The sequence below is a fragment of the Vigna unguiculata genome, chromosome 3, assembly GCF_037176805.1.
Source record: "Vigna unguiculata cultivar grain cowpea cultivar isolate G323 ecotype 2 chromosome 3, ASM3717680v1, whole genome shotgun sequence".
In the NCBI taxonomy this organism is placed as follows: Eukaryota; Viridiplantae; Streptophyta; class Magnoliopsida; order Fabales; family Fabaceae; genus Vigna; species Vigna unguiculata.
In genome coordinates, this window is record NC_140794.1 from 65,678,821 (window position 1) to 65,695,332 (window position 16,512).

General features: G+C 29.7%; 1 protein-coding gene, 1 long non-coding RNA gene and 1 other non-coding gene across 3 annotated transcripts; 2 read left to right on the plus strand and 1 right to left on the minus strand.

Moving 5' to 3' along the window:
- Positions 1-4,425: 4,425 nt before the first annotated feature.
- On the plus strand, positions 4,426-6,823 carry LOC114178134 (serine/threonine-protein kinase RIPK-like). The gene is made up of 5 exons (XM_028063862.2): positions 4,426-5,011; positions 5,193-5,328; positions 5,441-5,577; positions 5,674-5,797; positions 5,905-6,823. Exons 1-5 carry the CDS (start codon positions 4,625-4,627, stop codon positions 6,537-6,539), a joined length of 1,419 nt encoding a protein of 472 aa, XP_027919663.1. The 5' UTR covers positions 4,426-4,624; the 3' UTR covers positions 6,540-6,823.
- A 5,487-nt stretch (positions 6,824-12,310) lies between these two features.
- On the plus strand, positions 12,311-13,130 carry LOC146888018 (uncharacterized). The gene is made up of 2 exons (XR_014993710.1): positions 12,311-12,482; positions 12,683-13,130. It is a non-coding gene; the product is annotated as an uncharacterized LOC146888018 (long non-coding RNA).
- Positions 13,131-16,092: 2,962 nt separating this feature from the next.
- TRNAS-GCU (transfer RNA serine (anticodon GCU)) lies at positions 16,093-16,173 on the minus strand. Its single transcript has one exon. It is a non-coding gene; the product is annotated as a tRNA-Ser (tRNA).
- Between the last annotated feature and the right edge of the window lie 339 nt (positions 16,174-16,512).

Consider the following 16,512-nt stretch of genomic DNA (forward strand, 5'->3'; position numbering starts at 1 on the left):
AATCAGTTTCGCCGTTTGGTGGACCCAACACAACACATAATACCCATTGCTAATCTCATGTTATAATTTATAATCACTACAAATTACAGAATAATTATCTTCATCTGGATAAGACTTTCAGACCATTTAAGTTTGTTGTTACTTGTCTTCTCCTAATATTTCGAAATAACTTAATCATGTATTTTATATTTTATTTTATTTTATTAAATACATATTAATATTTAATATGATACTATAGTAGTTTGATACTAAATACATCTACTAAACAACAAATTTCATTATAGTTTAAATACCTTTTTTGTCATCATTTTCGTAGTATTTGTTGCGGATGATCCTCATTTCGACATAATGTTTAAAATGGTTGTCATTTTTATCGAATGTTTAAAATGGTCCTCATTTTCACAATTCGTGTTTTATTTGGTTATTTTCTGTGACGCCGTTTAAATCAGTAACAGACAGGTGACACTATTTGTATTACGTTGCATTGGGGTGTGTTATGTGTACTGTACGGTGCTCCATTACTGATTTAAACAACATCACATAAACGGACCAAATAAAACACGAATTGCGAAAATGAGGACCATTTTAAACATTTGGTAAAAATGATAACCATTTTAAACATTCTGTCAAAATGAGGATCATCCGCAATAATCATTACGAAAATGAGGACGAAAAAGGTATTTAAGCCTTTATGTATTATAGATTTAATTTATCTAATCGATGTCAAATTTTCATCCTAAATATTTCCTAGCACTAAAAACTAATGTACATTTCTTCCCTAAATTAAATCATCATTAATCAAATAAATTTTGCATTTTCTACAGTGATATCACATATCAATAAATAAAAAATGACAAATGCAAAAAATAACAAATATTCTTATAATAAATTTGTTTTGGATGATACTTACTTATGTATTATAAATATCTAATCAATATAAAATTTTAAACACAATTTTACAAAAGTTAACTATTCTAAAACAATAATTATAAAAATTAATGCATATATTTTTCCTAAATTATCATGAATCAAATACATAATTTAATTTTACTCAAATTTGTAAACCAAATCATTAATAAAAAAATATTTGTAATGTTTTTTCATAGAAGAAAGATATAATATTAATGAGATATGAATTTAATCTGTATAAATAATTGATACTATTTTTAAAATATAAATTTAAAATGTTTAATTTTTTTATTTTTACTGGATATGAATCTTAAACTCACGTTTAAATACTTGAATTTTTAATATTATTTGTGTAATTAGTTTTCAACTGAAAAAAATTGTATCGTCCCTTATCTCTTGGTTTTTCCTTTTCTATTCATTGAGATGACATGCATTGACTTTTGTAAAGAGAATCACGAAAACGACAATGTTAATACCTACTCCCTCACTGATGACCCTCTTGTTTTGTAAACCTTTGCACCATAAAATAGTTATTTTCTAATAAATAGTTATATAGTTATGGTATGTGTTTTATATGGATACTTTTGCTTTTTTGGCTGTCAACTTCAATTTATCTTTATTCTTAAACATGAAAATAATTAAGTTGAAGCTGAGGTCTTTTTGAAAGAGTAAAAAAATTATATTTTCAACCATAAACATTAATTTTGTGCGTAAAATATCATAATAGAATATTGAAAACATATTAACCTTTACATTGATAATTATTTCTATTATTTAAGTAATCCTCATTTTGTTTTTTTAAATATAAGATTTGAGTCATGAATAAGTTATAAGTTGAATTGTATCAGGTGAATTATGTTATATTTGAGAAACATCATAGTTTACAAATTCTAAAGTAGTGTCATGTTTCATATAAATTTGAAGAGTAGGTTTTCTGTATGTCTGTTTAGGAATCTCAAATCTGCCAGGTGGATTTGCATTACTTTTAAAAGAAGAAAATTTTGTTGAGTATAATTACTCCAATGAGAAATTCGACAAATTTACTAAAAATTGACGGTGGATTTTAAAATTTCGTTCAATGGATCCAATTTAGAACGTTTTTATCCTTACTAGCTGTTTTGGGTGTAGGGACCAAGCACCTATTAATACCACTCCAACAATTTTACTCTTTTCTCCTCGATACTTTCTCTCCAAACAATCTGCTGAAACTTCCACTTCACGCAATCTTCTTCCTTGTTCGATCGGTTGAATAGACGATCGGTCGATAAGTGTAACTGCTGTAATAAATGCAAAATTAAGATTCTCACCAACCTGCATTTGGACCCTATTTATAGTTTTCGGTGTGGGCCTATAATTAGGGCTCCTTAATCACGGCCCAATGATCCCTTAAGCGTGATTACTGACTTGTTTAATTTTAATTAATTCGGCTGACTGGTCCAGGTTTTCTGTTTGGCCAATCGACCGATGGTCGCTTGGCCAGGCGGGTTATCTTTTATGAGTTAACAGCTTTAAGTAATGAAACGTATTTAATCTGTGTGGTCGATCGACCGATGATTCCCTTTATGGGTCTACGTGTTTCCTCTTTGTGGCCGATCGACTGATGATCCCCTTTATGGATCTACAGGTTTCCTCTTTGTGACCGATCGACCGATGATCCCCTTTATGGGTCTACGGGTTTCCTCTTTGTGGCCGATCGACCGATGATCCCCTTTATGGGTCTACGGGTTTCCTCTTTGTGACCGATCGACCGATGGTCCCCTTTATGGGTCCACATGTTTCATCTGTGTGGCCGATCGACCGATGGTCCCATTTATGGGTCCACATGTTTCTTCTGTGTGACCGATCGACCGATGATCCCATTTATGAGTCCACATGTTTCATCTGTGTGACCGATCGATCGATGGTCTGTTCAGTATACAAACCCTCTTAGTCTTATTCGATGGACCAGTGGGCTGTGCGATGCCGATAGTCCGATGGACTATACAATACACTAGCCAAAGTTCATTCAGTGGACTGTAATTTCACTTAGCATATTCCTAAATAATTGACATTTAACTATATTTTATTTTGTTTAAATGTCTTTGATAATAGCTTTAAATCGATTAGAAATATTTATATATCGTTGTGTTTAATTCTTGTAATTACTTATTGAATGAAAAATGAGTTTTAAGTGTGTATTGAACACTCAAACCATTCATAATAAGAAATCTTAAAGTTTTATTAATTTTCAAGTCACTTAGATCAGAACCTTAATTATGAAAAGGTGATCAATACTTTTAAGTGGACAAGTACATACAAAGATATATGCTTAAATACTATGAATTTTAAAATAAGTAAGCTCGAATCTTAAGTTAAGTTTTATAGCGTAATAACATAATTGTATATGATAATAACATTATTATAATATTTTGAAATATTGGCACTTAAAATTTTCTATTAATTTTAAGTAGTTACCCTTATCGTTATATTTTGTACATTATCTTAAGACTTAAAATCAGATCTCAGTGGAACAGTGAGATGTTAATAAATATGTTACAAAATCTATTTTTTGTACTTAAACAATACCTAGTAAATATTATAGCATTCTGTATTTTTTATATATTTAAACTTATTATATTTCTTATTATTGTTAAAGTTTTAAAATAATTAAAAGTAATGGCAGATAGTATACAATATAGAAGCTCTCATCTCTTAAACTCATGTAGCTACCTTTTAAAAGTAGAACTATAAGATTTACATGAGGGAACATAATAATGCAAGAACATCATTGCAGTTCTTCATTTTCTTTGATCCCAAGAATGAACGCTGACACTAATCACCCAAATGACCCGTTTTTATGAATGTAGTGTTTTTATTTCTCTGTTTCTATTATGAAGTTTCAGATAGCACGTGAACAAAACAAAACTTGTCTTAAAGAAAGCAAAAGGTCAACGTAATCCCATGAGAAAAAAATAAAATAAAATACGAAAAGGCTTTGTAAGAACAACGCACTTAGGGAATCTCTTCCTCTTCCTCAAAATGTGAATCCACATTTCAAAACAATAAATTTATTACTCTTTTTTTCTTATAATGTCTAATTTTCTTATCTTTCCCATAAGAACCAGTGTCAGCAGAAAAACATCACCAGATTTGTTTAAAGATAATTAGTATATTGAGATTTAGAAACTTATTTTGGATTGTTGTGAGAAGAAAATGAAAGGACGCAATCTGGAAGGCACGAAGGTGCTTAAAGGATTCCAAATTTATGAGCACAAAGTGGTGCAAAGTCAAGGAGGGGTAACCGCGTCATTTTCTTTAGCCCACCTTAGACCTGCGATACTACTCGGTTCCCATTATTGATCGAATAATTAACCTCTTCAAATCTTTCGTCTTTTCATCCTCGCCAAACACCAACCACCTTTTTTTCTCTGTTTAAATCTAAACAAGGTAGAAATTTTCCATTTATTAAACAATCTAGACAACTACTAATAAAATAAAATAAAATAAACGGAGGAAAATCAACACGGCTAGAAAAGTTGCTGCAACACCCATCAGCACAAGATTTTAAATCCATGCTATCCCTCTACCCCTCCCTTTAAAATCTTCAACCTTTTTCCATTTCTACCATACCATCTCTATCTATCTTCCTCAAACTCACATCTTCTTCCCAGAAAAAAACATAACTTTTGCAGCATAAGACTTATCAGATTGAAGAAAAAACATAAGGGTAACTGACATGACAATCGGATGGGGTTCGATCTTCTCTAGTTGTTTCAGGAGTGAGTCTGTCTCTCCTTCTCCCAAGCCCACCACCAAAGAGGTGGCTACAAAGGGTGGCTCTTCTTCCAACAGGGTCTCCATCATGGACTTGAGTTTTCCTGGCTCAACGCTTTCGGAGGATCTATCCGTTTCTTTAGTTGGGTCTAATCTCCATGTTTTTTCACTCGCCGAGCTCAAGATCATCACACAGAGTTTCTCTTCGAGTAACTTTTTAGGAGAAGGAGGTTTTGGACCTGTCCACAAGGGCTTCATTGATGACAAGGTTAGGCCTGGCCTCGAGGCTCAACCGGTGGCCGTCAAGCTCTTGGACTTGGACGGTTCTCAGGGCCACAAAGAGTGGTTGGTGAGTACCCCCTTTTCACCTAATGCAAATGTGGATGGATATTTTTATTTTACAAATTAAATTTTTTCATTTTATAATGTGATACTGACCTCGTTTAATTTCATTTATTGCTTAAGATTTGCTTGATTAATAATGACTGAGTTCTGACTTCTGACCTTTCCCTCTGGTTCTGTGATGACAGACGGAAGTTGTGTTTCTGGGTCAACTGAGGCATCAACATCTGGTGAAGTTGATTGGATATTGCTGTGAAGAAGAACACAGGCTTCTGGTATATGAATATCTACCACGAGGCAGCTTAGAGAATCAACTATTTAGAAGTAAGATTTCTATGAAAACAATATAGAACTTAAAAGACACTTTCTTTATGTATCATTAAATTCACTTTGCATAGCGTTGAAGGACTAAACTTTAACTTTTTTTCTGATGCAGGATTTACGGCATCGTTACCATGGTCAACAAGAATGAAAATTGCAGCGGGAGCTGCAAAGGGTCTAGCCTTTCTACACGAAGCAAAAAAACCAGTCATTTATAGAGATTTCAAAGCTTCAAACATACTGTTAGACTCTGTAAGTAATCATTTCTCTGTCACACTCTAGTGTTGTTCCGTTTCAAGAATTGGGTTATTATTAACTTATTAACTCACTGGTCATTCATTCTTTCAGGATTATAATGCAAAGCTCTCTGATTTTGGCTTGGCAAAAGATGGTCCCGAAGGAGATGACACACACGTTTCAACTAGAGTGATGGGCACACAGGGGTATGCGGCCCCAGAATACATCATGACAGGTAAAAATAGTTTCACCAAAAGTAAAACATGTTTCACTTCAACAGCGATTAATGAAGTAGTTGGTGGCTGAATTCTTACATGTGCAATGTCTTTTTCTTCCATATAGGACACTTGACAGCAATGAGTGATGTATACAGTTTTGGAGTTGTTCTATTGGAGATTCTAACAGGAAGAAGATCAGTGGACAAAGGGCGCCCCCCAAGAGAACAAAATCTGGTGGAATGGGCCAGACCTGTTCTGAATGATCCCCGGAAACTGGGTCGAATAATGGATCCAAGACTTGAGGGACAGTATTCTGAGGTAGGGGCAAGAAAAGCAGCTGCATTGGCTTACCAATGTCTCAGCCACAGGCCAAGAAGCAGACCCTTGATGAGCACTGTGGTTAGTGTTCTTGAGCCTCTTAAGGACTTCGATGATGTTCCAATTGGACCCTTTGTTTACACTGTTCCTACTGATCATAATGAAACGCCAAAAGAGGTTGAAACACCAAAGGATAGGAAGAGGGATCATCACAAGAACGGTCATAGACATCATGATCACGATGAGGCCAATAAAGATGCAAATGGTCACCATCACCACCACCGAAATCGTCGCCACAATAGGCCTCATCCACTTAAATCACCCAAGACACCAGTTTCATCATCAGAGTCACACAATAGTGAACACCGAAATGCTAGAAGAAGTGGCTCAAATTCACCTGATACCCCCATTGCATCAGAAGCACAAGGAAGCATGGCCTAGTACACACACACACACATCGATCATACTGTAAATACCTATTTACTGGTTAATTATTAGAGGTGATTACATAGTAGTGCTAGTACCAACGAGTCTTCAAGCGAATAAAAGACAGAAAAGGGTGCAGTGCAGTGCAAAGGAAAACAGGATTGAGTATTTTTTTTCTATTTATTTATTTGTCCAGTTTCCGGAGGAAGTTAATTATTTTGAATTGTGTATAGAATGATGAAATTTTCCCTGATGAATCAATCAAACGACCAGTTCAATAAATAGACAATTCCAAATTACCAAGTTTAAAAAAGATCTGCAACAAAAGAGAGTACAGCTAAGTAGTTTGACCAATTGCCAATTCCATATGATAGTAATTTATTTGGTCAGAGTGCAATACAGCAGGAAGAAACGCCGCCCTCACCATTATTTTTTTAGTTTACGCCACATTAAGATTCATTTTTATAAAATAAGTAACGATTAAACAAGAAAACATGTTATTATATCGTGATTAAGCTTCCATAGTGTGAACATGGTTTCTCTACCACTGAAAGAAGATTGCGTGAAAATATGTGGTCCTGGCATGTAAGGATAGGGAATATCAATTATTAAACAAGATGACGTGCATGACAGAATGTCACCAACTTCACCATAGTGCGCAAGAGGTAGAATCCAAGTGTGTTTAAGAAAGTAAATTTTAGCGGTAAAATGATTATATTAGTTGTCATCATTCAAAAAATATACTCATGAAAGAATGATAGAAGCAAAAGCTCTGAAATCCAGACAGCAAAACTGTGTCGATAAATTCATAGTCTCTGAAACAAATTGAAATAATGCAGACCAAAATATATAATATATATGAATGCATTCAGTGACCTTGGTAGATTAGATTTGACAATAAGGGCTGCTTCTGCATTATATATGTAGGTTTTGAAACTTACACGAGAGTGTGTGTGTCTATATATGTATAATAAGTTAATAATTAATATAAGAAACAGTTGAGAACTGGTATTTGCCAAAAAATTCCACATTAGGTGCTGCTAATTGTCAAAACATTAGGCGTTTAGCCTTAACTGGTAGTACTTTTAAGTTATTATTAAAAGAGAGCAAGTGGTTATATAATTGAAATTAAGGAAAAATGAATCAAAGATACGTGTGTTTAAGAAAAGAGGGGACAAATTCATAGAGCTACTTTCTTCTTTGCTGATAACAATAATACAACAGTTGATATTGGTCAACAATATCTGCTAGAGAGTGATTCTCGAGTTCAGATTCTCTACTGATTTTTTTTTGTACTGTCCTCAGTTGAACATTAAAAATACACTGTGTTGATATTTTAAATATCTTTTTAATATATTTTAAAACGTCAAAATTAATAGTAATTAATGTATTATAAAAATACAGTAGAGAAACAACACAAAAGAAACTTTAACAAATAATTCAAATTCGTGATTCTCTTCCAAAGTTAAATAGGTTGGCCTTATTAAATTGGATGCGGTCATTTATTCCTTCTGCTATTACCTACCTACTAATATAGCCTTTGAGAATCGATCTTTGATCTTAAATTTCAATTTCATTAAAGAAGGTATTCCACATGGTTATTTTCTTAATTAGTTAGGTAGTTATTTTCATTGGAGTAATAATCCTTTATCATGAAACATGAAATTAAATGAGACACTTCACTTTAATTTGGCTTATCCAAAAAGTTATTAGTTTTCTTTTCAATTAAACAATAAAGTCCTCTATACTCTCCAGTACTGTAGATTGAATGCATATTCATTGAGAATACATTAATTATTATATTTATGAACTAATTTTCTATTTAATGTAACAGATTGTTGGATTAATATTTTAATAAATATAAATAATGGTATGTTTGAAAACATTATAAAATAACCACAGTTTTGGAATGGAGTAACATTTTTATTTTAAACAACAATTTATATTATTAAAGCTTTGTCCTTTTCATAGAGAAATTTATTACTTTCATGGATGAAAGATCTGCTGAGATTTAAAGAATCTTTTGATTGAAGAAGTCTTGGTGGTTAGAAATTGTATATGCTGCCCATTTTTGGCTATATAATCAAATACTATATTCCCTACACAAATTTGTCACATTGAGTAATTTCAATTTTGAGATGTTTTCTAAAATATTTAGCCATTAATAGTTATTCCTTGGTTTCTCTACAAGATCAGATTCCCATTAGAATTTAGAAAAGTGAAACTAATGTGTATGCTTGCTCAGTTGGAGGGAGATAATTCCTTATTTAACGCCGCATAAAGGCCATTTTCTCACTCAAAATTTACGTAATTCATATTTTTATGTAGATTAATTGCATTATAAATCTATCTAAAAAGTTTTTGTTTTTATTTTTATAACCGATCTAATATCTATCTAAAAAATTATTCTTTTTATCTCGAAAACAGTTTATATATATATATATATATATATATATATATATATATATATATATATATATATATATATATATATATATTCAGAATTTATAACCACTTGTAAAATTGACAATTTGAATGTGCAAATTGAATAATTCATCTTAATTATTTTTCTGGTTAATTTTTTACTGGTGTAACTTGTTTATAGGTAAATTAGGTAAAAGATCGTTTCAATTATATTATTCAATATACTTTAACTTTAGTTCTTTCTTTGACGCAGATATGTTTGTTTAAATTGGATAACATATATAAAAAAGAAAATCATTAGGCGACATATAAGTTGAAAATTTTGGGATTTTGATGTTTAAGAGGCCTATCAAGAAATGAATATGATATGAGTAAGGATTTAGTTTCATGTATGTTTAGTGATATGTAATTTATTTTAAATGTACATTGTTTTCTAGGTTTTTGTTTTATTATGTATATTCATAATAGGTTAAAAAGAGGGTTAACGTACAATGTACTTCTCTATTCACTTTGGACTTAGGGTAGGGTTTGGGTTAAGATGATAAGGGGGTGCTTTTCTTAATGGCAGCATGCTTTTCTTTTTTCTTCTTCTAGACTCCACCTCCTGAGATTTTCGTCCGTCACTACATATATCTTGCTTTTCCTTTATTTGATAATTTATCTTTTAGCTTGTTTCATACAAAAAATGCATACTAATAAAGTATTTTTCCCTCTGCATGTTTCTAAATATTTTTGAGACAAAGAAAAGAATCACGACATGTTCACAGCTTTTACATTTCGATCCCAAAATCATGATATTGTTATTTTATTTATTATTATTTGAATAATACTTTATTACTAAACGGAATTGTCAGAAAAAAATCTCATATCGATTAGAGATAAGTCAATTTTATAATATATAAGTGGATGCAAATTTCACTTTACAAACCTGTTTTGTGGGATGAATTAGACTTAAAAACTCATTTCTAACATAGTATCAGAACCAGGTTAAAGTTTTTACTAGAGAACTTTCTTAGACATCTTGTTGGGGGTGTGTTTGAAGTTTCACATTAACTAAAGATAGGATACCAAACTTTTGGCTTACATCCCACAAGAAAGAGGCAACAAACAACCAAGAAAGATCCTAACAAAGTCTTAGGAGCATGATTAATAGGGTCTTGTGATGTGGTTTGAGAATGACCCATGAGGTTCTGGTTGCAAATGAAGTGTCAAGCTAGTTTGGGATCTGGTGAGAATACCTATATTTATATTCCCTTGGGCACATTAGACGTACGTGAGAGATTTCGTTTTATGTAATAAAACATAATTGTAAGGTTTAATTAAAAAATTAACTTTAAATAAATAGCTGTGGCTTCAACTTGCAAGAGACGCGTTTTTGTTGACCCATACCAAAGGGTTTTGTTGACAGAAATTGCAGCATTTGTGCACACTAGTTTGACCAAAACTTCCAAAAGCAGAAGCTAACATAAAACTGTGATTCGTGAGAAAACAGACATGTCTTCAAAGGTGAGGGGGAACCACAAATAGCTTATCGTGTTAGTGATTAATTATCTACATATATAGTATAGGTTATAAGAATTTAAGTGTAAAGTTTAAATATCAAATTTTTTTATATCAAACAAACATGTTTGTTGTTTTTATTAGTGTATTTGATTAGGATGTGACAGATTACAAATTTTGAGTGGTTAGTATTGAAGTTAACTACAATTTTCGATTTCTATTAGTGTCTTATCTAGCTAGATAACTAATAATAAAACCAAAATCAATAGATTTTGTTACCTAAATTCATGAGTGGTGGTGATACACTGTTGTTGTTGTAATTTGTTGATGAGGAAAGAAAATGGACAGGCTGGCCACAAATTCACCGACACCATCTACTAACCCTAAGTCAATGATGTATAGTGTGTTTAAGATAATGTTCACATAATTGATTCTATAAAAATGATTTTGAAGTAATTATGTTGATGGATCTTTTGTAAAAGGAAAGTGAATAGTAACATTTGATATCACTATCTATTAAACTAAAGCTACACTTCTTCAATTTAAAATTAATTTTAACTATTCATAATAATTTTTTAAACATACAAGAAATTAGATACCACTAAAAAAATCATTAATATTAAAAATTAAAAACTAATTTAGAATCAATAATAATAAGTAATTAAAATCTAGGTAACTTATATTAAAGAATAATTTAGATTTCAATTCATAAACTAATTATGATTTTTTATAAATAATAGAGACTATCTTGGATATTAATAATTTTTAATTTGTAAAATAATGTCTAACTTAATCAATGAGAAATTATTTTTTATTTCTAAATTTTGATTGTTATTTAATAATTTACTCAATGTATTCTTGAAAAAACCATTCAACATATATATAATTTATTAGTATTAACTACTTAGTCCATATCAAATTTATTTACAAAGATGTTAATACTGTTTTTCATTGTCTAAAAGCTAAAAAATCCTTATAATAATAAATATTTTGTTATTCTTCATATAAAAAGTGTTGTACTTTTTTACTCGGTAACACTATAATAAAATCAATAAATATAAATATTATGCACTTTTTCACAACCCAGTCTTTCAAATTATTGATATTTTCCTTTTAGACTTTGTTTTTATATACATCAAATTCAACTATAAGCAGAAACGTTGATTTTGTACGTTGGCGAGAGTTTATACCCTTAACTTTGAAATATAGACTTTTCAAAATTTGATTTTAGTTTTAAGATTTTTGAAATCAATGTATGTTTGAAACTTCTATCAAAAATTTATAATCAAATTTACTTAATAAATTTCAAGACAATAAAAATTATTTGTGAAGTTTTAGTTCAATATATAGCTTTGAAGTAAAAAGCAGTTGCAGTGAGGAGAAACAAAATTTATCATTTTTCCTTTTACAAAATTAAGTTAGCTAAAGTCCTCGCATAATGGTAAAGACTTTGAGAAACATACATAAAAAAAGATAGTATCATTGAACTTTCTTTTTAATAATATGAACAACTTAAATATAAAGCATTAGGAAATTTATTGCCTGTGTATGAAAACACCTTCACCAATTCTATGATTTTTTTGTGAACGTTTGTGAACCAAACAAATAGTTCATATCAGTGTAAGGGTGTGGTGTGATATATCAGTCTTTCTTTCTGGTATACTTCAATAAGATACAGTTTTCACATTTACATGCATAAAAAAATTGGAATGCGACCACATTTTGGTACTTATATCTGATTAATTACATGCAAGTAAATAATAAAGATTCATTAAACAATAACAATCCTTAAGTGACGGTCAAATTGGTCTCAAGTCACGTACTAAGTCTACTGCAATCGAAGTCACTAAAAGTTTTCGGAATCAACCAAGAATCGAACCAAAAGCAAAACGAAGTTCAACCTCATCCTCCACGAAACCAGACATGACGTAAAGCATTAAAAGGGTTTAAGGAGTGTTTTTCCTTGAACTTGCTGGGTTCATTCTTTGAAATACCTTACACATAACACTGAAACTATTATATACAGGCTAATAGGTAACTCTTTACCACCATGTTATTTTGTACTTCTCTCTTAGTTCTTATGTGTCTGAGATCACAAATAATGATTTTTCTTAGAATTTAAGTCTAACCCTAACTTGAGATCTGCAACAATTTTCATTGAAAGTTACGCAGATAAAATCCTCCAAATTTCTTCTGACATCTCTTGTTTTTTTTTCTTCTCTGATAACCCTCAGGTATCTTAGTGCAGAGGAAATTATGAATCGCGACAAAAGTATAGACAAGCCAATGAAACCGCGAAGGCGTGAACCTCAAAGATCACGACGCAGTGAGAGTGGTGGTAATATCGGTGGCCACCAAAATCCAGTGCTAGGTCTGTGCTGGTTTGTTCTTGGGGTTATCTTTTTGTCTTTAGTTTTGTTTGTTTTCTTTTATTTCATTTTAGGTATATGAAAAATGAGAACTATTACAGTGTGTGGTTTGAAGAATAGTGGGACACGTAAGAATAAAAAATGGTTATGCAGTAAAGTCACGGGACTCGGTGGATCAAGTTCCATACATTTTTCAATTTGAGAAGAAAGAAGAGCCAAATTAGGGTACAGTGCTACCAATGATGGTGTAAGGACCTTGATCCGCTGTAACTATTACAAGTACAATAATTTACTGGTATATTAAGTTTGTATTTTGTTTACTGTCATGGTTATTATTGTATTAATACTAATTCCGCGTTTCATTACTTTGATATTATTTCAATAATTTTATGATGATTTCATATTTTATTATTTTGAATTTTTTTAATAAATTAGATGTGTATTTTACTGACATATTCTTAAACATCGATGTGGTTTTCATTATTTTCTTATCTAAAACAGCACACACATGAACATGCTTATGAGAAGAACTATGTTTGCCTTTCTTATGCAGTTGCATTTAAAGTTAAATTTAATTTAACGTTGCTTGTTTATTAATTAAAGCAAACAAAAGGTTAGAAATTAAGGTTGTTATAGAATTGCCTCAAGTAACTCATGGATGCCAACTAACTGAATCTTCACCTTTGAAACTTTGATAAAATGAGTGTCGTATTTGTTAACTGTTTTAAAATGTGTTAAAAAATAAGATGAATTCATTATAAATATATGTAAATTTTAATTTACAAATTGATTTTAAAAATTAAATTAAAATTAATTTTTTAAGACAATGAATAGATTACTTTTATGTGATGTCGTGTAAGTCAATAAACATAGTATATATTGTGGTGTTAATGCAATTTACCAAAACTAATTTTATAATGACATTGTTATGCACTGGTTTTCTAATTCTTTTCAGTAATTAATAGGTCATATAATATTATATAATAAAATAATGAAAACTGTGATATATTCAACCAAATATGGCACTGCTTGAACCTCTGGATTCAACACGTCTCTTGATTTCCCCAATTGTGTGTGGGTTCTATCATGATTTATCTAATTATGTCCTTTTATATGAGTCCCTATCAAATCATGGGACCAAATAAATTTATTTATAAAAATATGGTAGAATATTAATACAATACAAAACGTCTTATTGACGGTAAAACTTAATTATCTAATGGAACAAATTCTTTTTATAAAAGATCTAATCTTAATAATATATCAGTTTCTTTATTTAATTTTTGGTAATGAAAGTGGAACCCCAGGAACATATTTTTTATTAGAACTATGATAGATTAATAAAATGTTTTTAACAAAGTTTTGATAAACTTTTCTATTCAAGTAAAAAAATATTATTTTATTACTTTATTTTAATTAAAAAATAAAAGTTTAATCTACTGTAATTCCATTTTTAGATACTTTATTAAGGTTGTCATTTTTTTTTCAAAAGGTAATTTTCCTCTTTATTAATAAATTTCACTGCTTAATTTTTTATATTTTACAAATTTTACTATTTTCATTTATATATATTTTTATTTTCTTATAGTTTAGTATTCTAGTTTTTGACTGTATATTTTATCTTCATTGTAAAATATGTCATCAATATTATTTTAATCAATAATGCGCAAAGTTACTTCCTGATCTTATAAAATCGTGGTTTATTCCCCAATCTATTCACAGGTAAGGATATTGAAGCATGAAGTATTGAATTTGTTTGATTCTGAATAGTGACATAAGAAGAAATCAGATTGCAGTGAAAACTAGTTTTAACTTATTATCTATGGGTTGATATTTGTTTGTGTGATTATTCAAATAGATTTAGATGTTCAGGAAAAGAAACAATAATATAAGTTTATAATTAAGTTTTGAAATAAAATTAATGTGAATAATGATTTCTAGATTTAGAAAAGTCAATATTTTTGTAAATATATAAATAATAGACTATGTAAAAATATAAAAGATAAAGTATGTATATATTACACCCTCTAAACATATAGAAATATGTAGAGTAAACTTCGTAAAAATACAAATTAATGAATAAATAGACTAATTTAATGTGTAGTGCTAGATTCGTCTAATTAGTGCATTGACAAACTCGTTTAGCATGTGTTGTTAGATTCGTCTAATCAATATATGAACACATTCATCTAATGTGTATTGTTAGACTTGTCTAATCAATTTATAAAAACACTTGTCTAATGTGTATTACAAGATTTGTCTAATCAAATAATAGATCAAGTCATCCAATGTAAATAAATAGACTCGACTAATATGAACATACTCGTTTAATCAATATATAAAAAAACTCGTCTAATGTATGTTATAAGACTTGTCTAATTGGTGTATGAAAAAACTTATCTAATTTATATTTCTAGAATCGTCTAATCAATGTATGTAATGACTCATCTAATGTTTTTTTGTTATACTAGTCTAATTAGTATCTGGATCAACTCATTTAATGTGTATTGTTAGACCATATATATATATATATATATTTTTTTTTTCTATACTCATGTAATTAATGTATGAATAGACTAGTTTAATACGTATTGTAGAATTCATGTAATTAGTGAATGAACAGACTTGTTTAATGTTTATTAATAGATTCATCAAATTTATGTTTAAAAATTCTTGTCTAAATATATATTACTAGAGTACTCTAATCAATATATGTTTATTTGTCTAATATGTATGACTAGACTTGTCTAATCAATACATCAAGAAACTCATCTTATATTATTTGCTACAATCATCTTATAATATAATCCTATACTTGTTTAACAATTTTTGTTATACTTGTTTAATTAAAACATAGTATTTACTTTTGTTTATTATTCCTATACAAATTTATTATTTTATCATCAAATTTTTTATTTTCATATAGTTTAGTATTATAGTTTTAGCCTATGTATTTTATCTTCACATATATTCTTTAATATCTACATATTTTACTATCACGCAAAATATGTCATCATTAATTGAAATTAATAATGCCCAATGTTACTTTCTGATTTTATAAAATGCTCAGAATTCCCTGATCTGTTTGATTTTGAAAGTGACATAAAATTGTAATGAAAATGTATATCGGAGTCTTAAAAAGGGATAAACAAAATATTTTTTACTTATCGTATTGTGGAATAATATTTGTAGAAGAGTGTTTGTTTAGTGAAGATTTCAGAAATAATATGTTTTAGTATTAAAAGAATAGTCCTAAAAATAAAATAAAAAAGAGACGTCGCCTGAGAGATTCGAACTCTCGCGGAAAACCCCATGTACTTAGCAGGCACACGCCTTAACCACTCGGCCAAAGCGACCAGTTGTTAGGTCAGAACTGTAGCTATAAGAACATTCAAGCCTTTGTATTCGCACAGCTTCATTGATATTCAAGCACCCAAAGTGTACTTTTGTTTTGATGGTCATGATTGTTCTACTATTATAATATTTTTTAGACTTAATTGAATTTAAGAATTTGATAAATTTGGTCACTTTTGATTGTCTTATTTTTTTATTGAGTGATAATTTTTAATTAAATTTATATTATTTAATTTTTTTATTAATTAAGCGATATCTTTTGACATTTTGTTTCGTCATTATTTATTTATTTTTAATTTATAAGAAATGTGAAATAATGTGATTAATATAAGACCATATCG